A 25094-nucleotide genomic window follows, 5' to 3' on the forward strand; every position below is an offset into this window, starting at 1 on the left:
TATATATATAAGTGTGTGTATAAATGATGAAGAATGAGCATACAAATTTAGACAAGAACAAGTAAAATCTTACATACCTTTCGCAGAAAAGCATAACAAATTTATAGAGTAGAAGAAGGACGTATACAAAAAGCATAAAAAATTAAAGTAGTTTCGAATTATTTTGCTATCATAATATACTTATCTAAATAACTTAGGAAAACAATAATTACATACGAATTTAACAAAGAAAATAAATGGAAAATTTGTAATCCACGCACTAAACGCAAAAAAAATGTTTCTTATGGATGTTTACTTTTAATTTATTATCATCAGTTTAAAAAGATGTTCTGAAGAAAGCGTGTTAAGTATGCAAATGGATTTTTCTTTTATTTTTCTCAGGTGGAAAATTAAAAAAAGAGCTTTAAGAGATAAATAATGTAATTATAAAACCAAATGCTCAAAAAAAATATCGCATTAAAGAATACGTTATTTTAATTGCATTTGTTTTCATGTCCTCTATCTGCATTATATTTTGTTCCTAATAAAATCGTAATAAAAGCTTTAGTTTGTATTTTTGATCCTACTCTTCAATTTTTAACTGTGAACTCTTTTTAACTCTCAATAATCAACAATATATAAGAATTGTTTAATGTACAAAAGAATATATTAGAAGTTCTTAGGTGGCACCACGTTTTGCACGCTGCTGTCGTCTACACTAAAAATGAAACAACAATTGAGGAAAAAATGCGGCTTCCTTTGTTTTAACTTTCTGTTTTTATTAAATCTGCTAAACCTTTAAACCTACATACTATGATAATGTTAAACACCACAAATACTTCTCGAGCTATTAAGTATTCCCGATTTTGTCTGTCCGATATTGACCGAAAATGTCTGCCAATAATTACTGAAGGAATAATAATTTAGTGTTGAAAAAAGATTATCTTTTTATGGATTCATTTTGTAACAATCTTTTATTTCCGCTCTTTTGTATGAGCAATTCAGTATTTGAAACAAAACTAAACGAAAACAGGTCACTGAAATTAATATCTCTCTCTCTCTCTCTCTCTTTATATATTAGAGGAGTTTTTTGTTCATTCTTTCGAAAATATTAATCCGAGAGAGTGGAAATATAAAATTAAATTAGTGAAGAATGAAGGAAATACTTCGTCTACTACATTTTAGCAGTAAAATTAAGAAGAATTATGCATTAATAATGAATAATTCTATATAGTTATTACTTTATGGTTAAGTTGCGTTCTTGTTCGTCTATAGTTGCTTGTAAGATAGATTTAACAGGATAAATTTTTATTTTGGAATAAGTAAAATGACATAACATGTATTAATATATTCTAAGAAGAGCCGACCGGCAAGTAAAGGGGACAGGGAACTGTCCTTGCATCAGAAAGGTTCTGGGTTCGAATTCCGGAAAAGGCATGGATGCTTCTTTCTCTCTATCTATGTTCTATGTCCTTTCACCTTTATGTGTGAATGTGACCCGCCCTATAAACGGATTGTGGTAGTGCGACGTGGACGACGCTGCTCCACCGCCTGTGGCTTCGTCACAGGTGCCCACTGGGTAACAAAAAGAGAGTAAGCAGTTCTGTCATTTTCTGTGGCCAATGGACAATAGTTCCAAGTGCCCGCCATAAAAAAAATATTCTAAGAGTATCAACTTTCTTAAAGTACATTTATATAAATAAAATAGTAATTTCAAAAATGATCGTACTCGTATTTACCATGTTTCATGATTCAAAGATTTATCCCCCCCCCCCACCCCGATTAAAGCTAGGGCAAAAAAAATAAACATTTAAAAAATAATAAACACTGTTCTGATGAATTTTTTTCCCCAATAATTTTTTATTTTTTGCTATTTTCCATAGAAAACTTTGGAATTGGGTAGAGTGAAAAAAGTGGGGGAGGAAGGAATGGGGGGAGGAAAGAGTGAGAGACTGCCTGGGAGACTGCAGCACAGACCTTACAGGTGCAGATGAATAATGAGTGCCAGCTGTCACTTTGCACTTGATAAGAACAAGAAGTTCTTTCTTTATCTCTCCGCACTTCACAATGCAGAGAAGTGAGGTGCATCCAGTGGCCGGTTTTGTAAAATGTTTGATTTCTGAAACTTTGCAAAAGATGACAGATAGTTAGAAACGAAAAACGTTTTTCGAAGAAGATTAACATTTCACGAGAATATGGAATATAATTTGAACCACAAAATGCTTCCGAACATCTTAAAATTACTAAATCAACATGAGCTCTAACCATTAAACAACAAAGAAGAATTGAAAAAGCAGTTGCAGAATGTGGTGTGGTAAGAAATCGTCGAAAATCAGAAAGCCATTTCAAGCCACTCCTCTCTCTGTTCTCGAGAGTGACAAAGTTGAACAGTATAACGTCATTTGTGCAAAGGAATATAATGACTAGTGGATCTCTAATCAAAGAAAATCTCGTCAACTTACCGAAAAGCATAATGTAACGGACTTTCTTGCATCTACTGATTGTATTTACAGTCTTAACAAAAGATGCGATATAGTGCAAAAAATAGTGTGCGGAGAGACGGTTTGTTTAAATGAAGGTCTAACATAAGATTGGGACGGAAAAATTGTTCAATCTGATTGTAGGGTATTCATAACCAAACAATTGCAACGCTGACGAAACGGGATTATTATATGACTTTTGCCCTAACAAAAAAATTTCTATAGGTATGCTAAATGCTTTGGTCTGGAAAAAAACGCAAAATGTTGATTGAGGTTTTGCTATTATTTAATATTAATGGAACTGACAAATTGAAGCCATTTTTTATCAGAAGGGCAAGGATGTCTTAAAAACTTAAAGATCTTAACGATTAAATAAAAAGCAAAAAAAAAAAACCATGGCTGATGTTCACCCAATTTACAGAGTTTTTAAAATCCTTAGATAAGTCTATAAAATTATAAAAGAGAAAAATGTTTTTGTTTATCAACCTATGATTTTGTTAATAGACCCTAACCGTTCATGTAGCATAGAAGCAGTGGGTTCGAATACTATGGTAATCATGAATGTATCTTTATGCTGTTCTAGTTCTCCTCTAAATTGTACTATCATTCTACTTGATAAAATGCTTGTATGCCGTAATTATGTAACTAAGCACGTAAGCCTGTAGGCATCTATGCCGATAAATAAATAATTAAAGATACATCAAAAAGTTAAAAATACTAAATAAATTATAAAATAAGTGAGAGTTCTGACAAAAAATTCAGTAATTTTATTGTGATATTTTAGAGCATAACATAAAAACCATTTATTAGCCATTATGAACCATTTTATAAGTGTTTTTGGCCATTATAAAACATTTTTCGTTATTGCATTTGCACAAAATTTGTGATAATAAGAATTTTATTTTGAAAACTAGACTTTCGAGGAAACCGTTACGTTAACGATTGGTAAAATTGCCAAAAAATTGGTATTAATATGGCATGTATTGGTTTAATTAACAGAATTATGTCTTTTTACTAGAAATGCCTTTACATGAATGGTAATTTTACTTTGAATGCAAATGAATAAACAGAATATTTAAATTACCCAACTAAAATTTAATTATATACGCTTAATTTCATATTCATTTTATACATTTCAAGACGTAAATTAATTATTTATAAAGTGTGACATTTGAAGTTAAAACTATATGTAATTTTTTTGACTAATTAAAAATATTTTTAAATTTTGGAAGAAAAGTTCGTTAGCTACCTAGCAATCTTTCCGTTTGATTTCGAAAACCGATAATGCTTGTGTTGAATAATTTTTAAACCTAATTAACTGTGAAAGTTATTTTACTATATATTTTGTATTAACACGATTATTAATGTAAATTGTAAGCAAGTTAGTACTTATCAGACAGTAATTTAATAATGGTATAAATAGTATCATTGCAAATAAACAAAAGTAAATGATGGCATGAGTGGATCTGAAGATATTTTCCATATCATGAGACCTATGCTTCCTTGTAATTGAAAAATCAACGTAAGCGACAAAAATTTTAAAATGAGATTTTCATATATTTGACATCTTTGTTTAGTAAGCTACATATTAAATTCTTTTTTTCAAAAGTAAAGTTTGTTTTATCAGTTTTTTGAAATTCTATTTCAGCGTTTATAGCATTAGCAATAGAAGAAAAATAATTGTCAAATCACTTTACTCGGAATCAATCGTGAAGCACTTACGTCGTTTTTTGAATTGCACGTGAATATGATATACCATACAATATACTGTAAATTACGTAACATATTGTGTATGTGCCATTTTCATAGTTATATAGTTAGTAATAGTTTAAATAATAAAATATTTTAGCTATAGAATATTTGCATTTCAGTAATATTATTTAAGAACAGTTGTATTGTAATATTTAATGAGCATACAAATTGAGAACTACTTGTAAATTAATTATTATATTATAATNATATATATATATATATATATATATAATTTGCAGTTAAATATAACATTATTTTTGTTTCTTTTTGGGAATAGATATTTTCCATATCCATTCGTTATGTCACCAAAAAATATCATTTCTGCTTCAAAATGTCCCGCATTGGTCTCATCGTAAAGACACGTTTTCCAGTACAACATCAAAGTCTGCGATCATTGAGCTAGTGAGTGACCACTTTGATCAGCCTGCTTAGGGACCGAGTTGCCCTCTATCAGTCTCTATTAAAACATTAGTGCTACCGTAATGTGCTCGACTTCGTGCGCACGTCTTCTGGCTATACCAACGTGGGGATGCCATCCTCTCTGCTGATGCATGACTTCATGACTGATGCATGAGAGCATGACTTCAGATCATGAACCGGGATATTTCTCTGACCATCGCAATGGCTCATTGAGCTACTCAAGTGCGACGTTAGTATAGAACAGTGACACCAGTTGCAAAATATTTAAGAAAACTTGTGAAAGAAAAATTATGTAATTACTCTTGTATTTGTGTGCTAATTAATTATGTACTTTTCCTTAATATTGCTCTCTCTTTGGTAGGGATCCTAATATTATATCTCAAGGGGGAGAAGTACACATGGATAACATCAGAGGAAGATATGACAGAATTGTTTGGCCTTTGTATGAACCAGTTCATCAAAAATATATTAGTATATGTGAGTAATACCAATAAGTATTATTATTTTGTAAATTTGTTTAATTTTGCCATGGAAAAGATATTCATGTAACTTAGAAAACAGATTCAGAAATTTGGTAAACAGCAAAATACATTACTTAGATTAAGAATTGGATGTGACTGTAACAATTCAACTGGGGAAAAAATTTTGTTTGCCGCTTTAAATTTTTAAAATTTTTTTTATCATACTTTTCTTTAAATACTGTGTATTCTTTGAAGTAATTGAAGAATCTTATTTCTCGAAATATCAAAAAGACAAACAATGGAAGTTTATTATTCAGAATGAAAAGAAAGAATATTTTTCTAATATGCAGAATCCAGAATAAAAAGAGATTATTTTTTCAATAAAAAAAATAAAAACAAAAATAAAAATCAATAAAAAAAGAAGAAGAAAAACTAGAGATTAGTAAACGTGAAGTTCATTTCCGTTTTAAAATTAAACTCTTCAACAAAAACAGAACACGTTTACATTCATCTTAAGGAATATTATCTAAATTAGTCACAGTTAACGTCATATTCACATTATTAGAGGGCGGCAAACAATCTTTAAAAATGCTTTTTTCACATTAATGAACTTATATCACCAAGAGTGTTAGACAAAACGAGATTTGAGTGAAATGATAGCTGAATTTAGCTTGTATATAACAGAAAAAAATACAAAATTATCTGAAAAAAAACTTGAATAAAACTCAGGTAAAGGTAGATGAATGTATATACTATAGTTTCTATTCTGTAAATGAAAATATACCTCAGTGTCTAAACACAAAAAGACAGTAGGAGAAAAACGAGATAAACACGTGAAAAGGGATTTAACCAATAGGGAAAGAGGAACAATCAATGTTATTAAAATTGGAGGAAGGAAACAGTTTGGAGAGTTTGTATGAGCAATCCAAGGAGCAAGATGTAAAGGATAAAATTTAAAGGATTTTAGAATATTACAAAAATACGTGTTATTAAGATCCTTAAAAGAATTAATGGAAATTTTTAAGGCATGGAATGATTCCCTGAAATTAAGGTTAGTAGATGAAAAGCAGATTTGAATTATATTAAATCATTGGAATTTATGCCTGCATAATAGTCATATCTGAAGGGAAAAAACGTGATTAAAGCACAGGTAAAGGTATATGATTGGGCATACTGTAGTGTCTGTTCTATAAATAATTTTTTTTCTCAAAATATAAACACAAAATGACAGTAAAAGAGAAAGGAGATAAACGCGTGCAAAGTGATTTAACAATTAAGGGAAGACAAAGAAGCAAGTTTAAAAAATAAGAGAAAGGAAACAATTGTGAGATTTAGGGGGAGCACTCCAGGGTGCGAGATACAAAAACAAATTTTTTTTAGCTTTTAAAACATTGTTAAAAAACATTCCAAAATGTAACCATAATGAGATACAAATGAAAGTTTAGGGGTTGGAAAAAAATAAAAGATCTTTTGCAATAACAAATATAAACTAACTGACAAATACTATAAGAGATATTCCAAAAACTATAAATGAGAAAGATGCAAAGATAAAACACTAAACCAGTTTGATTATGGGAATAAAGAGAGGGGAGTTTAGAAAAAAGTGTTTAAACAGATTTTTATGCTTTATACAACCACTGGCGTTAGTTCTGAATTGCTAGATTTCAGAAATATCAATTAAATTTTATTTTTTTGTTTTAGATTTTATTTGACACTCGTAATGTGTATACTTTTTTTCTTCATTCTTGAAAAGGATAATTCACTCGTTGTTCTTACATAGCCTTAAACCTATAGTAAAACTTATAATTCTGCAGAAAATATAAAGATAACTTGTGTTTCTTAATCTTATCTAGTTTACTTTATAATTAACAAATAATTATTTTTGGAAATTGCCTTTTTGTTTATGTCTAACCTGTTAAGTTCTCTTTGTTTATGACATTTTTATTATTTTCGAAATAATTCAAGCATTTTTTTTAACGAAACTTGGTGTTTCTTTTCAGATTTAATGATTAAACTTTAATTTCAATAATTTATTTTTCCAGAAACAGTTAGCCACACAAAAAAAATCACTTCTTCTTGCAACTAATTTAATTTAATTTTAAACAATCATCAAAATAAGCAAGCGGCTATATCGATTAGAATATTATTACTCTTAATTCCAATTTCCCAGAATACGAAAGTGGTTTTCAGCAAAATTTCTTACATTTTTTTAAAAAAAATCTGGAAAATAAGTATTTAAATTAGTATTCTTGAGTGTTCGGAAAATTTCTTTGAATAACTTGATAACATAGTATTAAGCAGTTTTATATTCATGCTTTGTCGGTATTTATCTTATTTTTGTTATTTAAATTAAACTAATTTAATCAACAAACTATTGGCTATATTCTTTAGATATGTGCTTTTTTTTAATTTCATTAATTCTTGTGAATGAATTAAACAAATTTTTAATTGCATCGGTGCACAAAACTAATTTTTATTTTTAACCCAATCTTCTTACAACAGTAAAATAGAAAAAAAAAATTTATTAAAATTTTATAAATGAAAGTAATACTATACGTCATTTGAGTAACATTATCAAACATAAAAACACTTTTCCTTTACATAAAAGGTGAATACACCTCTTAAGAAGGAACAAACAGAAAAAGATTAAGGAATTTGAATTTGCAATTTAGTTTTTTATTCTGTTTTTCAAAATTGCGTTTAAGCTTTCAAAGAATTAACGAAGTGGAATGTATCCAATTTCGTCATTAGAATCAAAATAATCAGAGCAAATGTATTAAAAGTGTTTTCTCAAGTTGTAACGAGGGATTAAAGTTAATTCCTCAGTGATTTGCAACCGATTGCATATCTGTAGACTTTTGTAAATTTTAAATTTAAAGTAGTCTTTAGTATGAAACATTGTAGGAAACTAAATCTCTAAGTTAAGACTAAAGCACGATGCATCAACGCAGAAAAGAGTTGATTGGGTAAATTAACCATTACCATGTACAAGTGAGATTTAACGGGGATTTTACTTAAACGTAGATTACCGGTTGAAGCATATTACTTGAAAAGAGAATGCAATACGATAGGGATTAATTGTAATCTCTTTGCAATTGAAAGTACTCTTGGAAATTTGTATAAGAGTATAACGTTTATATTAGATCGTTAAACTTATTTTCTGTTGATTAATCTGCTGCTTTGATTTAACATTTAAAATCTCTTTCTCCAATCTTTTAGAGATAAGATACTTTTCAGTCATGCTACATAATACAGTAAATAAATATTTGCAAAATATTAGTTGGATAAGTATTTAATACACAATATTCTATTATTGAGAATAACTTTAGATCTATCGCTGTTGTACAGCTTGTCTTAACAACAGCAGTAAAATTAAATTCAAATGAAATGTAAATGTTTTTAACATAATATTCACTCCTTTTATTGAAATAAACATTGACAAGCAGGAACAATAAATACAACGATTAAATCATTCATCGTATAAATTTCCCTGTTTATTACGGAATTCGAACTTCACTTCATTTTCTAGTCCGCTTGATTTTTCGAACTATTTTCATGACCAGAAGATGCTAATTAAATTATGAATTTAAACTATTTTAAAAACTTCAATTTTAAACTTTAGAAATAGAATATAATGTATTTCGATGAAATGTATTTTAATTAAATGCATTTCAGTATTTGTTTTTAAGATCTTAATAAATAAATTCATTAAAATAAGTAATTCTAACTTTCTGTGATATCGGTTTTAAAAAAAGTGTTCACCAAAAAGTAACATCCAAATCAAAAAATTTATCTATTAAAATGTTTTAGTTATATAAGTGTAAACATAAGTAACATGTATTTATTTTTATTGTTATCTTCAACACTTGATTCACTTAATAAAGCAAATCAAATTCAAATAACTCAAAGCATTTTTATGCAGAGTTTTGACATTTACAAAGTACTTATTTTTGAAAGATTTTTCCCTAATTAAAATGCAAAAATCTATAGTGTGGTAAAAGAAAATTTCTCGATAAGATTGTGAAAATATTTAATAACTTCTTTACCCTCTATTTGAGTAAATGATGATTTCTAAATATTGTTTTTAAACATTTTTATAGCTTCTCTTTCAGACAAATTTGTATGCATTGATTCTAAAACACTTAAGACCATATTATAATCATTAAAACTCAAAGGGCGACGTTCTCCTACAGTAAAGGATTTATCATAAGTAAAAGAAAATAAACTAAGAAACCATTTATTTCGCGTTTTTTTCTTTAAAAAGTTGTTTTAAATACTAAGAGAGAAAAAAAAACGATACGCATCATCTCTTAGGAGACTTTGTGAACTTAGATGTTCAAATATTTTAAATATGCCGACCTGGTGGCCGAATGGTTAGCGTGCCAGACTGCGGAGCCGCTGGTCGCGGGTTCGAATCCTGCTCAGGTCATTGATGTTTCTTCCTCTCTCTGTGTTCTATGTCCTTTCTCCTTTGTGTGTGAATGTGACCCGCCTATAAACTGGTTTGTGGTTGTGTAACGTGGGCGACGCTGCTCCATCTCCGTGGCTTCGCCACTGATGCCCAATGGGTAACGAGAAGAGAATAGCGGTTCTGACATTTCTGTGGCCAATGGGACAACCCCCAAGTGACAAACACTAGCAATATGTATTTTAAATATATTTAATTTTATCCACTTTTATTTTATCGTTTCATTCTTTTAATCAATAAGTTTTTAAACTTCAATGCATTTTACTTTACTTTAATATTTCTTAACGAATCTTGATGTTTTAAAAATGAGTTTCGCTTTTAATGAAAAAAAAAATAATTAAGTTTAAGCTACGGCTCTTACAAAGCTTAATTTTATAGAAATCCTGTTTTGTATTTAGTATTGTCAAGAGGAGGTTTCAATTTACGAATTATTGAAGAAGGTTTAAGCTTTAAATTTTGCAGGTAGAAAGAATAACTGCTCTTAACAAAAATTAACGAAATAGTGCGGAATAGGGGAATAAAGGAAAACGGAATAATGGATAACATAATAATCTTATAGCGTTCAGCTCTTATGCTATTTGAAGCTTCGTTTCACGCGGAAAGAGCATTTTTCAGTAATATTTTTTACTGCAGCATGACATATTCAAATTAGTGTGTGATACATACTTATTCCTAGACATTGTGCATTTTGGCATTTTTCTACTTCTATAAAAAATTGAGTTTAACAAACAACTTAACGATTTAATAAATCATGTTGCTGAAGCTTCAATTCTAAAGAGCTTATTTGTAAACAAAATTATTTAAAAGCTCTTCATTTTTTCTAAATTATCACATGCCGTCAATCGTTTCTTTTGTTTAAAAAATCTAGCCACAAACAAAAAGTATGAAAAAGAAAATGTATAATTAAAAAAAAGGAAATTATGTAATTATCTCAATCACAATCGGGTTCTCTGGTGGTTGTTGCTTAAATCCCATGGTGCGAGCTCTGTGTTCATCAAATTGAGGAAAAATTATTATCTTATCGTTGTTGTATCTAACATTTTCAACAAATTAATTTCTCAGCCTTATACAACTTCCCCTTGTTTCAGCAATCCTAATATAATTTTAAATGTTAGTAATATTTCAGAAAAGAAATATGTTTTTTTCCGGTTGGGTGCTATTTTAAAGTTTTATCAATACTCTTGCAATTTAAGCAACATAAATTAAACATAACAGATTAGAAATGTTTTAAATTTAACAATAGAAAAACTATTTTCAGAAAGAATGACACATCATTTATTTACATATTTAAATCTCTTAAAATATGTAAAATATAAAGCAGTGTTAAGCAGCTCTTTTAGTGCATGTCTTTTATTTTCATTTACGTCAGTTCTTAAAAGATAATTACATTGAAGCTTATTAACTGAAACGCTAAGATATTTTGAAAAGAGGAAGAATTAATTACTCATTTTCATCATAAAATATTGCTTTAAATATTTATTTCCATCCTAATTAGCAAATATGAAATGTAGAAAGACAAAAATAGCAGTAAAAAGCAACTAGTTATTAATGGTCGTATTCTTTTGTTCTAAGCATTGTTGCCTAATTTATTTGACGTCAATTCCTATTCAGGAAACATCTTTGTATTCGAAGAAGTTTCAAATGATAAAGCTCCAAACATTGTTGAGCAATTTATCAAAGGAAAGCAATGCAAAAAAGTTATTTGGATGAAAGCTGCTACTGAAAAAGAGAAAACGGAAGTTGTTTTTTTTCTTTTATCTATATAAATTTATCTTAGTCTGTGTTATACTTGTACGACTTTTTTAACTCTGCTGGATTTGTTTACAGAGACATATTTTTTAAATATTTTTATTGGAATTTTGAAATAAAAAAGTAGAGTTGTAGAAAATAGATATTGTAACAGAAGATCTAAAAAATTTTTTTGCGAAACCAAATAATTGCACGCCATTTTTAATAAGAATGAATAGCATTTGGTGAATGAAAATACTTAAAAATAATACTAAATTTTCTGAAAGTGTTATTTTCCCCCAATATAGTAGCGTACAGCTGATTTATATTTCATATTATTTAAAGTTAATGTACTCTTACCACATAAAGTTTCAGTCAAAGGGTTCATGGAGGTTGGAGATCAGTAATATGTCAATATTCACATCTTCTCAGAAAAGCTTAATGAATGTCTGGGAGAACTTTAAGACGTTATCAGAGATGGAATTCTAGTCCTACAAAATTACAGCTTAGTACCTTAACAACTGCGTAACCAGAGCTTTTAATCGTAGTCTATTCACGGTCATTGTTGAAGAAATTGTTGAAGTTTGTCTTAAAATATCTTTGTAGAATCCATTTGAACATACAATCGATACTCAATATAGCGACTGTTTTCTAAGTGAAAATGGATGTTGTAATATAAGGATACTAAATCGCAAAGCAAACATTTACACATAATTCATAAATAACCAACTTATTTTAACAAATATATTATTTATTTATCCACATCCTTCTACATATTAACTTTTTTAAGCTCATGATGTTATACTGAAGACGCTCTGGCGCCGCAGTTGGTTAAGTCGTGGCGCACAATACTGATTGGAGAGCTGGGAGTACTGGTTTCGAGCCTTGTTGCCGCACAAAACATCCGCCGTGTGTGCGCCCTTAGAGTCACCGGATAAGAATACATGATTGTGTATTTCTTTATTCATTCATAGAGAATTCGAAATGTTGCAAGCATATTGAGCGGAAAAAACAAAGATTTAGAGGTTTGAATCATTTTCTGGAACTTTTTACTATAGATTGATCCATTGTCAGTGGACTAATCTTTGTTATGAATGAGCAAAAAAGCCATCAGTCTACTGCGGGATACTCATTACAGAGGGTTTTGAGAACCATTAATCATTATTTTTTGAAATATATTTTTTAATATAGCCTTTAAAGTAAATAACTAAATGAAATGAGAAGAAAAAGAAGATCACGTAGCTGTTCATTATCATCCCTTGCCTAGCCACGTACACATGTGAACAGTGTCGAATATTTTCCACTTCTGGCCTTCGAGTATTCGGATTTATAACGTTCTTTTATCGTGCCTCAATAAGGGTGATTTACCGTTGAAGAACATTTTTAAATGTCTCTCGAAATGCTATATATATATATAAAAATTAAAGATTAGAGAAGAAAAAAAAATTCTAATAAAATATTAAATATAATTTTTTCTTTCAGCAATGAAACCCAGAATACGTGATCATTATCACGCCCATCGTTTATCCTATTGGCTCAACCTCATCCCACGATTACATGATTCCGGAGATGGAAATACTTCAATTCAACATCATCGTCTCCATGACCACGACAACCCTTACAGCTACGATGGAGTTGTTAGACACCGAGACAATTCCGGTAGCCTACATCCCGCTCTAACCACTCCATTTCTCGAAGAAGAACCTGTACAGATTCTGGAGCCCCAACCAAATGATACTGCTTCCAAAAATGTGAGCATCATGGTTAAGATCGATACCGAAGTAGTAACTATGCCGGATAAGACTTCTCCTGGAATGAATGGGACTCAATCAAGTGGAAGTGAAGAAACTGTGTATTCCACTGCACTGATTATCACCATTGCAGTGGGATGTTCCCTTCTCATACTAAATGTCATCATATTTTTCGGAATCTATTATCAGAAAGAAAAGGATAGTTTAGAAAAGAAATTGCATAAAACATATTATGAGGTAACAAAAAGACAAGACATTTATTTTACTGAAATTTTTTACATGCATATTTTTTTTAAAGATATGCATACTTTTAGTTTCATAATTTTGTTACAGATTAACATTCGAAGGCATTATTTCACGAAATTTCAGCTGTGTTACAAACTTAATTACAGTTTTAAAGTACCGATTTAACTTTCCATTATTACCGTAAAATATTAAGCCATAGTTTTAACAGTTATATATACTTAATTAAGTAATTGAGTGATTTTACCGTAACTATAGCTGCAAAAATTGTGGTGCATTAGATTTCTTAGTCCCGCAATATGTTCCGTGGATTTTATGATGAACAGTACAAACAACTTTAGTGCCGGTATATTTTACCGTAATTGATCCAGATTTTTTGCAGTATATTAACAGTTTTGGAAAAGCATTCAATATTTAAGAGAATAAATATTTATTTAAATTGAATAAATTTTCTAAAATAGTATGTTTAACTTTATTACTCGGAAACCAATTTCCAGAATTAAATTTTTTTTAAAATTTCGCAGTCTTTCTTTTTTTATAGAGGCGTGATACTTTTTGATATTTTTTTAAAATTTAAAACAAAAATAAAAAAGTGGGAGGGTAAATCTACAAAATTAAATCTCATAAAAAGGCCAAATACCCAAAATACATTAAAATTCAAGAAAAAAATCTGGAATTTCACAATATTGTGAACTTCTAACATTTCCTTTCCATTTTTATATTTCATCTATTTTTTTTTTTAGTTTTCTGAAATCATTTATTTATTTGCTTAGAAACGAAACTGGTCACTGAAGCAAATCTGGGGATTCATTTTATTCATGTTATGTTCATTTTATTCTTTTCTTATGGTCAATTTATTCTTCATGTTACAATGTATTTTAGGGTAAATTATGTGCCTTATCAAAATGAAAAAAATCTAAACACTTTGATACTTTTTAAATATGTAGTTAAGGCTATCTCGTTGTTTCGAATCAAAATTCGAATTTTATTTTAAATTATTTAAACTTTAATAAAAATAAATTAAAGCTTTATTTATTTTTTAAGAACTGTAAGCCTTTAAGACATCTTTGTTTTTTTAATATTTAAAGAAATAAATATTTTAAGTAGACCGACCTTCTGAAGCTTATCTGACTTATTAAGACGATAAGCAACAATTGGAATACCAAATACCTCCTAGCCCTTTCTTCAACTAGCAGCTGTTTCAAATAATTTAATTTAATTTAGTAAATTATTTTAATTTAGTAAATGAAAATGTATTTACAAAGATCTAGAATAATTAGCCATATAATTAAAATAAACTCGAAACAATTAGAATAAACGGACAAATAAACATGCTTCAGCAAAAAATATTGTGAAAATTTCAAATTAATATGCAAAATTACAGAATTCTAACAATTGTGCCTTTTGTTTCCTTGTTCCATCGTACAATAGCAGATTTACAATAGAAAAATATTACATGTATTTCTTTTGTGTTACATTTTATCAATCCGAATAGTTGCAAAAATGAAAAAAAAATTAACAATGGAATGATAGTTTAAAATATCCATTTTAATAAACAATTTATTTAACTTTCCCTTAGAGAAATACAAGTTATTTCGCTTAAATTTTTCACAGATTGTCAATTTTTACGCAAAAATTATCACAAAAAAGTTAACACTTCCTTATAAATTTTATCATTAAAAGAAATTCCAAAAAACATCAAGAGAACAATAATAATGCTAGTTTGTTGATAATAGTTAGGCAAATAACATAATTTTATCACTCTTCTTTAAAAATATTGATGTTAACTTCTTTCACTTGGCATTATTCTTTAAAGTTGGATCCATGCCATAAAGTTTAGAAGTACAATAAAATACTAAAAAGATTTTTTTTTGTTTTTAAGCTCAAATATTCCACATAAATATTATGAAACTCAACTAATGATTATTTATCCTGCATTATCAGACGGGAAACATAATTTTATAGCATAGCAATCCATAAATAATAAGGATTCAGAATATTTTATTTCTTTAGTTCGTTGAAATTATAAAATAGAAAAACTACTATAGTAAAGAACACTTAATAATTATAAAATATTTTTCACTGTTAAAACATTACTATATTATAAAATCCAATTTTCGAAGCTAAAAATCTTTTAAGATTCATTGATAAATATTAATAAAACTGATTTAAAAATTTAGTTCTTTTTCGAACTTTAAATTGTATAAATGTTATAGTATATATGTGAAGATCGATTTTTATTTTTATTACAAAGATAGCAGTTGTTTTTATTGAACTGTACTGTCAACTTACTTGAACTGTACTGTCATCTTTACTTTTATACTCATGGCATACAATGTTTGAATTGAAAAAAAAAATGGAAATGTAGTTTAATTACTAAAATCAATAAATTTAAAACATAATTTCTTTAATAATTTTCTGCATATTTTCCTTGACATATTTTAGTTACTATACATGTATCTAAGCTGACCAGCGTTCTCAATGAATTTTAAAGAACAAGTAGCGAAGTTTCTATACGAATGTTTGAAAACTAACTGATATATGCAAATTAACATTCTATGACATCTATGCAAATTAACATTCTTAGAACCAAGATCCTTTTCTCTCTCTCTTTTTGGGTATTGAATTTTGCGTATCTATAATACCTTAAATGTAAATTAAATAATGCATTGAATATATGAATACATTCTTTAACATATGAACCCATAATTAAATTTTCCTCAGCAAATTTTTAAAAATATCATAAGGCTTTTAAATTTATAAAATGTCTGTTCAAAGAATCTCCCAATATGAGGTACCTTTGTATATCTTGGTACAATATAGATAAGTAAAACTTTAAACCATCTTAATTTAGGACATATTTGCATTAAACTATTCCTCAGTATTAATTCAAACTAGACACCTTAAAAGGTTCCCGAATTTTTTCTATATAGCAGTGTAAACAGAGGGACATTTCATTGCTTGTATGAAATTGCACGGATTTTTCTCTCAAATCGCTATTCTGAAGAATTGCAAAAATGGGATTTATTATTACTCTGCTACTAGTACTAGATTTCAAATCTTGATAATTCGCTTTCTTTTAAGGTCTAAATTTTAATATTAAAATCAGCATTTATTAAACTTTATGGGATGGTATCGTTTCGAAAAATCCAAACACCATAAGCTACACGCAATCTCATTTGAATATTTATTAATTATGTTTGCATTCTAGCTACTTTAATGATTGCAACCCAATTAAATCGTTCATTGCGAATTCCATCAGATAAAACTTACACTTTTCGCCACAAAGATTTCTATCTACTTACAATGTTACTTCTTGTAAAAGTGAAATAGTTCTATGCAACGGTCGCCACTAACTGTGGTCCTTTCTTGGGACAATTAGTATCTGCCAAGAAATAATCTTGTCTTCCACGTCCTTCTTATCGCTTGGGCTGAGTGTGCATCTTACTCTGGAAGAGAAGAAGCGGAAAGTGATAAATTGCGCCAGATCCCACTTCTAACATCCTTTCCGTTCCACCCTCTTTTCCGTTCCAGAAGTAGTTGGGGGTAACAAACCAAGTGTAGTGGGACGAAGCGAAATTTCTTTCTTTGCCTCATAACAAGCAAAGATAAATAGCATTTGGTTGAAAGTCGGCTTCTTTTAGACTGTCATGGGGTTAGGAACATTGCGCCTTTGCTGGTCGAAATGAAACATTCCAAATCCCTTATCGGTGCTAAGTTTTTGCCTGTCCCGATAGGAGATTAGTTGATATTGATAGATTTTGCTCTCAGGTTTGATTTACTAGATGGAAGTTAGTCGTTGGAAGAAACATAACGTGATTTATTAGTATTTGTACTAAACTTTACAATCAAATAAATACCCTGACTGTCTGAATTACGGGAAATTCCTTTTAACATATATATTTGCCAAGAATTCACAAAAGCCAGAGGAAATAAATAGTTGAGAACACAATATTAATTCCCATGGAGATTTTTAACTTAATTTATTGTCAATTCTTAACTGATTAAAACTAGTTGCAGAAACTCAACTTATAAGTTATAATCTTAACTTGTAATTGAACAACTAAGTTAAAAGTTATCAATTTGCTTATACTTACAACTAAGTTTCAACTAAGTTATAATTAAGTTTATTTACAACTAAATTATACGTTAACAACTTATCACGTATAAGTTTACATAAGAAAGTAAATGTCTTTGAATTTCTATTGTGGAAATATTTTCTTTCTTTTAAAAATTTATTTATTACTCTGAGCAAATTAATACTTAGTGAAATGCTTTATATGTATATCTGTTGCATGTACATAAATAAATTAATATCATTAATGTACACATTTAAGTAAATGTGATTATAGATTTAAATTAAACTCTCTAAGAACAGTTCTGACGCTAATTTTTTAAGATGATATTCGTATTGATATTACAAAAAAAAAGAACAAGAAATTCAAAATAAGCTGTTTTAAGTACATAAAAATACTTAAAACCAAATTTATTGCAGTGTCAACGCCTTTGTAAAAAAATGTTTTTAAGCATATAAATATGTTGCTCGGGAAAGAATTTCCTGATACATGAACAATTTCTAATATACATATAAGTAAAAGAACCCTTTTAAAGTCAAAATTTAATTTAAAAAAAAGGAATTTCAAAATTAAACAAAGCTAAATAAAATATACTCTAAATAAAAAAAATTAAACATTTAAATAAAAAATCGAATTCATTATCGATTTAATAATAAGAATTTGGGAGAAAAATACACTTATTCAAACAGAGAAGGAGAAAAATGAACTAAGCAAAAACTTTAAAATCATATGTCTTAAAAACATTTTAAAACAAAAAACTTTTTTTTTCACTTTTTTTAAAATTTAACAAAATCACTTCATAAAAGTTTTTTTCTTTCATTTTTTAAGGAAATTTTTATTTTGAGCAGAGAAACAATTAACAGAGCAAATCAATCATCAGTGTTAGAGAGATAGAAAATCTAGGTAGAAAATAATCGACTGTAAAATTTCCACTAATATATAAATGTGTATGAAACAATCCTCAAACATATTTTGAAGAAAATAAAAACAGGACGTATATATTTTTTTATTTAAAAAAAATTAAAAAATCAAAAATATAGTAATGAAGTAGTCAAACAATATTTTTATTTATATTAAGTTCCCTCAATCACATTTTAATGCATAATTAAGTGAAAGGTGACAAATAATGAGCTGATTGATGTAAAAAAAAGTCAGAGACTATTTAAAAATTATGTGATATTTTTATTACTATTAAATTTTTTAAGTCCTGCATGGGTAAAGAAGAATGTTCTTAAGTATGTATGTAACTTATAAAAATCAGAATTTTTTAGTCGATGTTTACAAAATTTAGTGTATCAAGTTTAGCGTTTCATGACATGGTGGACCTAAATGTGACTTTTAGAAATTCCTCAGACAACCGGTTCACGCGATACATCTTAAAGAAAGGTGTTTCCATACTATTCGAGAAATATTTTATAAGACTAGTGAATTACTAGCTTGCTTCTCTGAAAAATTAAAAATTAGTTCTAAATTAGTTCTATTTAAAATCTAAAATGAATAATAAATGAAAATAAAATATACTTGCTATTATCTAATTACTAGCTTGCTACTCTGAAAAATTTAAAATTAATTCTAAATTACTTCTATTTAAAATCTAAAATGAATAATGAATGAAAATAAAATCTAATCTAATAAATAAAATATAAAATAAACATTATGATACCAAAAAAACACGAATTAAATGCAAAATTGTTTGGAATTTAAAAGGTATTGTTTCTATGATTTTTTTTTTCCTTTAATTAATATCATAATTAATTTATAACTACTTAGGTGAAGATCAGAAATAATTTTGATCTCTTAGACATACTGTTTTTAGTCATAATGCTGTTTTTCTCAAATAAGAAATAACAATAAGAAGTATCATTGATGCTCGAGAGCATTTATCTCCTTTGTTCCAACAGGAAAGAAGGAGTGAGGAAGAGGATGGTCGTCCATCTGGTGAAAAGCCTTTTCTTGTGAAGGACATGTCATCCTCAATGATGCTCAACCAATATTGCCCACCCGCCGAGTTTGACGGCAGCCAGACACTGGATTTGGTACAACCGAGCAAAGCTAAGCTCCCATTCCAGAATCCGGGAGGGAAGGGTCAAGAGGAAAGTCAGTTCCACTTGGGTTCCCGGATGGGTCAGGGAGAAAGGGAGATCGGAATCCGGGAACCCCTCCTCTCCTCCTCCAAGCCGCACGCAATCACAGCCAAAGTCGATTGTTTGCAAGCTTGGGAACATCCGGCTCAAGAAATGACTGTGTAAGTAAAGTCACTTACATTGATCTCTTCTGATTGTTTCTTGAAAACATAAGCCTTTTCTTTTACGTGGTTTCTAAATAAGAAAACAATAGCTTCCGAAAAGAAGTCATACACGCAGTGTGGATTCATTTGTTTATCTTTCAGATTTTCAACTGCATTTGATTTTTTTTCAATATTTAATAAATTATAAAGTGAACTTTGAATATATTTGTTGGTAATAAAATATAAACTTTCATTGTTCCTTTTCTTCTTTGATAAGATTGAAACTCTAATAAAAATAGTTTTCAAAAGTTGCACAAAATTTATTTATATGTAGATTGATGTATTAAACTAGAAATCAACTTCTGTTACAGTTCCGTTCCTCATTAATTAATTTTAATTAAATTAAAATCCTACTTTGTTTTAAATAATTACAACTTAAAATTAACAATTATTAACTTAAAATTAAAGATGCATGTGCAAACGTTAATATGAACGATCTACATACATGATAGATTTATACATAATAAATAACAGTTTCTCAAAATTGAGCAATAATGTGTGAAAAAGCTCAGAAACAAATAATAGTCAAATGTGAAATCCCCTTATATTCAAAATTAAAACAGCATTTACTCATTTTCATGTGAAAGGAGAATGTGTGAGGAGAATGAAGGAGATGTTCGTACGCTGCCGATAGAATTTTGCCCAAGGACGTCCTGGTTCGCAACAGGATGGTACATTTTATTTGCTAAAGAGTATTAAAGCTCAAGTGAAATGAGCAAAAAATTAAATTGAGATTATCAATCACAGGACTACGCTTTTGAGAGTTGCCAGCCTTTGAACCAATGAAATTGAAAATTAGTAGGTCATGATATGTTAATGTGGCCGTCACTGTAGAAGGCTTTCCTACTCTCCCTGGTGGGGTGAACAACTATGGTAGTTAGAGCATCTTTCCGCGAAACAGGAAGCCCTTGGTTCGAATCTTGTTTCAGTCAACGAAATTATCTCTCACACATTTCACCCTCCACGTGTATTTTTCACAAAAATGTGTACTTGGTATTTTAATTTCTAATGCATGTGGTTATCAAATTTGAATATTATTTGTTTAGAAGCATTTTTACTAAGTTTTGAATATCCCTTTTTTACAGTGGATGGTTATAAGTAATTGCAAATAAAAATGATCTCATATTAATTTTAGAATGAGAAAAAAAATCAAAAATTTACTATATATCGATGATATTTTTGTTAAAAAAATCACCATTCTGATTATTAAAAATGAAATATTTGGTATTTAAATCTTTCATTCGGTATTTTTTCCGTACATATAGTATCGGGTACAAGAAATTCTGGTTTTCAAAATTATAGTTTTTATTACAGCATATTTAGTAAAAAAATACAACACTGAAAAGCAAATTTAACCAATTAAATGTTTTTATGCCCTATTTTAAGGTAACGCGTCAAAATTATCAATTTTCACCTCATTTATCAAATTTTATCATATCCATATTATACAGTATATTTTTCCAAAATCCTTAACAAACCACTTCGTTAAAAATTAACGAGCTTCTTGGTGTTCCAATATGACAGAAACACGGTAAATTTTACCGTATTCTGTTTGCTTTGACCATATTTTTTTCTCAGTACAATTATTCATAAATGTTAACTATCAAGTATGATTGCTTTAAAGGAAATGAACTAAATTTAACCCCTTAAATATTTGACCAAGAATTTCATTTCGTATAACATGATTTCTTTCTATCATTATGAAGTAGGTTCTTTTTAAGATCTTCAATATCAAAATGGGTTAATGATATTAATAAAAGCAATATATTTTGTGCATATTTAAACAAATATCAGATTTGATTGAATCATGATTAAAATTATGTGAATAATAGCATTTATATATTATGCAATATTTTTCCTAATTAAAGCGTAATAATTCATTCAGTTTTCATCTGACTTAATTTCATTAACATAGAACTAATGCGTTTCCTTTAAAAAATAAAACCTTTTTTAATGTCACTTATAAAATATGACTTCTAAAATTGAACTTCCAAAAAAATTTTAAAAAAATATATTTACATTTACTGCAGAAAATTCCAGATCAAATTATTGTTAAAAGTACCGGCACTCAAGGTGCCGGTTATTTTATCAATTTTTAAATAATCAATTTATAAATTATCAATTTTTACTAAAAAAATATCAATTTTACTGGAATATGTTCGAAACAAAAAATCTGATATACCGTCACTTTTAACGTAATAATTACCGTAAAGTCTCGAATCCTTTTAATTAAATAAATATTACCCTAAACCTTACGGTATAATATTTTACGCTAAGAATGTATTTTAAGAATGATGCCCCTGGAAACCTGAATTTATACCGTAATTTTAACTGAAGTATTTTATAATGCACTTCAAAAAACTGTGTTAATGAAACTATCATGTACCGGTAAAGAAATTATCATGTATGTTTTTGAAACATTTCCTCGAGATGAGGAATGCTTAAACGGTTGTTCAAAAAAAGTATTTCTCCTCATTCATATAATAACAGTAAGCTCTATATTTTTCTCCCTGATGCAATAGTTGAAAGCACTGTTTTAACTGTTAACAACACTGTTAACAACACTATAAATTTAAGCGTTATTGTTTGTCTTATTTTAATTAGTGTTTAATAATCTTTGTTTAGTTAATATTTTATCTTTATGTTAATTATTGTAAAAATAAAATGTTATCTTTTTTAGGTTTGGAATAGATAGTCACAGCTAGGACAAGAAGCACTAACCTAATTCAAAGAGTTTCTTTCCACTTCTTGACATAAGCGATCAAAAAAGCACATAATGGTTTGTGCTAAAAATTACATTGGATTTTCCCGTGAAATTATGCTATGTGCTCGACATTCTAAAATATTTTATGATGCCTGAACTCTATACATTTTGAGGTCAGGCAAACTTCATTTTTTCTTCTCTGGATGGAAACTAGTTGCACTTTCTTCCGCCCATGGTTGGAAACATTTAACTAAAAAATGGAAACAAAATTTTTTCTGTGAATTTTGGTGTCTTTTACTGTGATGACGGAATGTAAATAAAGTTGTTATTTTCAGTAAAAAAATGTATCTATTAACTTTTCTACTACTATCACGTAAGTTTAAACATAATTGTAGAACTTAATCCATGGGGAAAAGTATCCCATTCATCCTACTACACTGTATACAATTCTAGATCAAATAAGGGTATAAAGAATTAGCATTCTATGCACAGGGTGTGCAAAATCCATTTTACCATAACATTCCGTAACATTTCACACCGTAGTTTCGGTAATAACATTCATTTCATTATAATGATTCAGTGATTTTACAGTAAATATTAATGTAAAATTTATCACCCCGTGTGCTGGTACTTTTGCCGTGTCTTGCTGGTACTTTGATCTGGAATTTCTTACAGTGTAGACGAGTCCTTAAGATAAACATGTTCTCATTACTGCTATTTAAAGATTTAAGCCTAAATCAAATATGACTTGAACAACTTTAGACATAGTGGGTTAAAGACAACCCCATTTATTTTTGACATTAATAAATAACCTAAAATAACAAATGCTTATATCTTTTAAATTAGGTTGTTTTTTAAATAAAACATTTAAAAATTTGAAAAACATAAAGATAAAGCAGATTTATTTATTTTGTGCAGGTATACTATAATCAAGAATCTTATGGTTCGTTTTTATTAAACTTGTAGTCCCGCAAATAAACTGACGAACAGTTTAATTTTTTTCATGTTATTAAATTTTCTCCCTTAGTTCATATAAAATATTTATGGTAACTAGCTAAATAAATCAACATATACTGCTGAATGTGTTATTTTTAAGCAATATATAAAACTCAAGTAGGTAAACATGACATACTTAAAAAAAATAATTTGTTTTAATTAAGGCGAAAACAGGAAAGTTACCATTGTTTCTTCTGGAAAAAATGTTTAACTGAACAGTATCTCACCTATACATAATAAAATGCTTTCATAAAAAGTATTTCAGTATATTTCAAATAAAAGCTCAGTATTTTCAAGCATAAATCACTTAAAGTTATTGAAATGATTACAGTGATATTGCATGGCTTATATAGAAAAACAGGTTTAAATGTATCCCACCAAATCACAAAACATTTTAATACAGATTCAGTATTTTGCGAAGGTATATAAAATAATGTATGTTTTGCGGAGTTTCAAGCGCCGAAATGTAAACTGTTTTTTAACAGAACAATTTAATAATAATAATAAATCATGTAATTTTGCAATTAAATATAACATCGAAGATACTTGATACAATCATCCCTATAACCATAATTGCTAACGGTTAATAAGTAAATGGTTAATGAACAAATTACAATATTAATTAATTTTAAACTTATGGCTACAGAATATTAATTTAAAACTCATTATTCGTAATGAGGAAGCAGTGTTTCATGACCTCGAGGCAACAATTCAATCTGTGTATTAGATCACTAAGAATGCTGTTTGAGGTAATAGGAATAATGATATTATTCATTACTAATATTATTCATCATTAATATTTCATAATAAATAAGTTTACTAAAAAGTAAAAACAAATATTTTTCAAATAAAAGTTGTCTCAATATGCGATATTCTTATTAACTTTCCATTTTCTTGTAAAATTGAATATAAACTATTATTCATGGAAAATAACGAACTTATTTTTAACTTTTAATTTACTTAAATTCTTTTAATACAGTATGAAAATGATGGAATACTTTTCACAATAACTTTAAACAAGATTCGTAGAAATACATTTCTTATAAATAATGTATTAAAAATGTATATAATACATAATAATGTGTCTGTTTGCTAAATTTTTAAATAATACTTTTTTGACAAAACATTCATCTTCAATAATTAAACCAAAAAAGAAAGTAATTAAAAAAATAATATAACACCATTTTTAAACTCAAAATTCTAGAAGGTTTAAAGAAAGTATGAATATTTAAATAATAATTTACTCTACGTTGCAGGTTTCTTTCTAGGGAAATAATTTAAAACAATTAATAAAATTAAAATGCTTGAGGAATAACTGTTTTTTGTATTAAACTAACATTTTGGTAAAATTTTATTGCAGTAAAAAATTTTAAATAACCAGACGCAACGTAATCCCACCACTTTAAAAGTCTAATTAAATATTGATAAACACCAAAGATTTGCCAACTAAATTTTTATTCACTCCACTATCTCTTAAGCAATCTTATAAAAACTAATTTCTGAGGAAAAAAAAGTTATTAAATATTTCATTTTTAAAGCTACAGTTGAATATTTGCGTTAAAAGGTTAAAAAAAAGTAGCTTGGGAAAGAAATAGAACGTTTCTTATTATTTTTAACGTAACTACAATGCTTCCTTTTACATCTTCTTTGGAAGAATGTTAAGAGAAGACTACAAAATTGCATTTTTCTCTTGTCGGCTTGATAAACACTCTGTTTAGTTCAACCAAATAAGTGAGGTCAAAGAAGTTT

General features: G+C 28.3%; 1 protein-coding gene across 1 annotated transcript in view; it reads left to right on the top strand.

The window, feature by feature from the left end:
• Positions 1–22692, top strand: part of LOC107451503 (neuroligin-4, X-linked) — a 122148-nt gene extending 99456 nt beyond the window's left edge. Inside the window, exons 6-9 of the mRNA XM_016067624.4 lie at positions 4993–5108; positions 12771–13276; positions 19260–19603; positions 22326–22692. Of these exons, the coding sequence (XP_015923110.1) occupies positions 4993–5108; positions 12771–13276; positions 19260–19603; positions 22326–22350 (991 nt within the window). The 3' untranslated portion in view covers positions 22351–22692. The remainder of the gene's footprint in view (positions 1–4992; positions 5109–12770; positions 13277–19259; positions 19604–22325) is intronic.
• The last annotated feature ends 2402 nt before the right edge of the window (positions 22693–25094 follow it).

The sequence above is a fragment of the Parasteatoda tepidariorum genome, chromosome 2, assembly GCF_043381705.1.
Source record: "Parasteatoda tepidariorum isolate YZ-2023 chromosome 2, CAS_Ptep_4.0, whole genome shotgun sequence".
Classification (NCBI taxonomy): domain Eukaryota; kingdom Metazoa; phylum Arthropoda; class Arachnida; order Araneae; family Theridiidae; genus Parasteatoda; species Parasteatoda tepidariorum.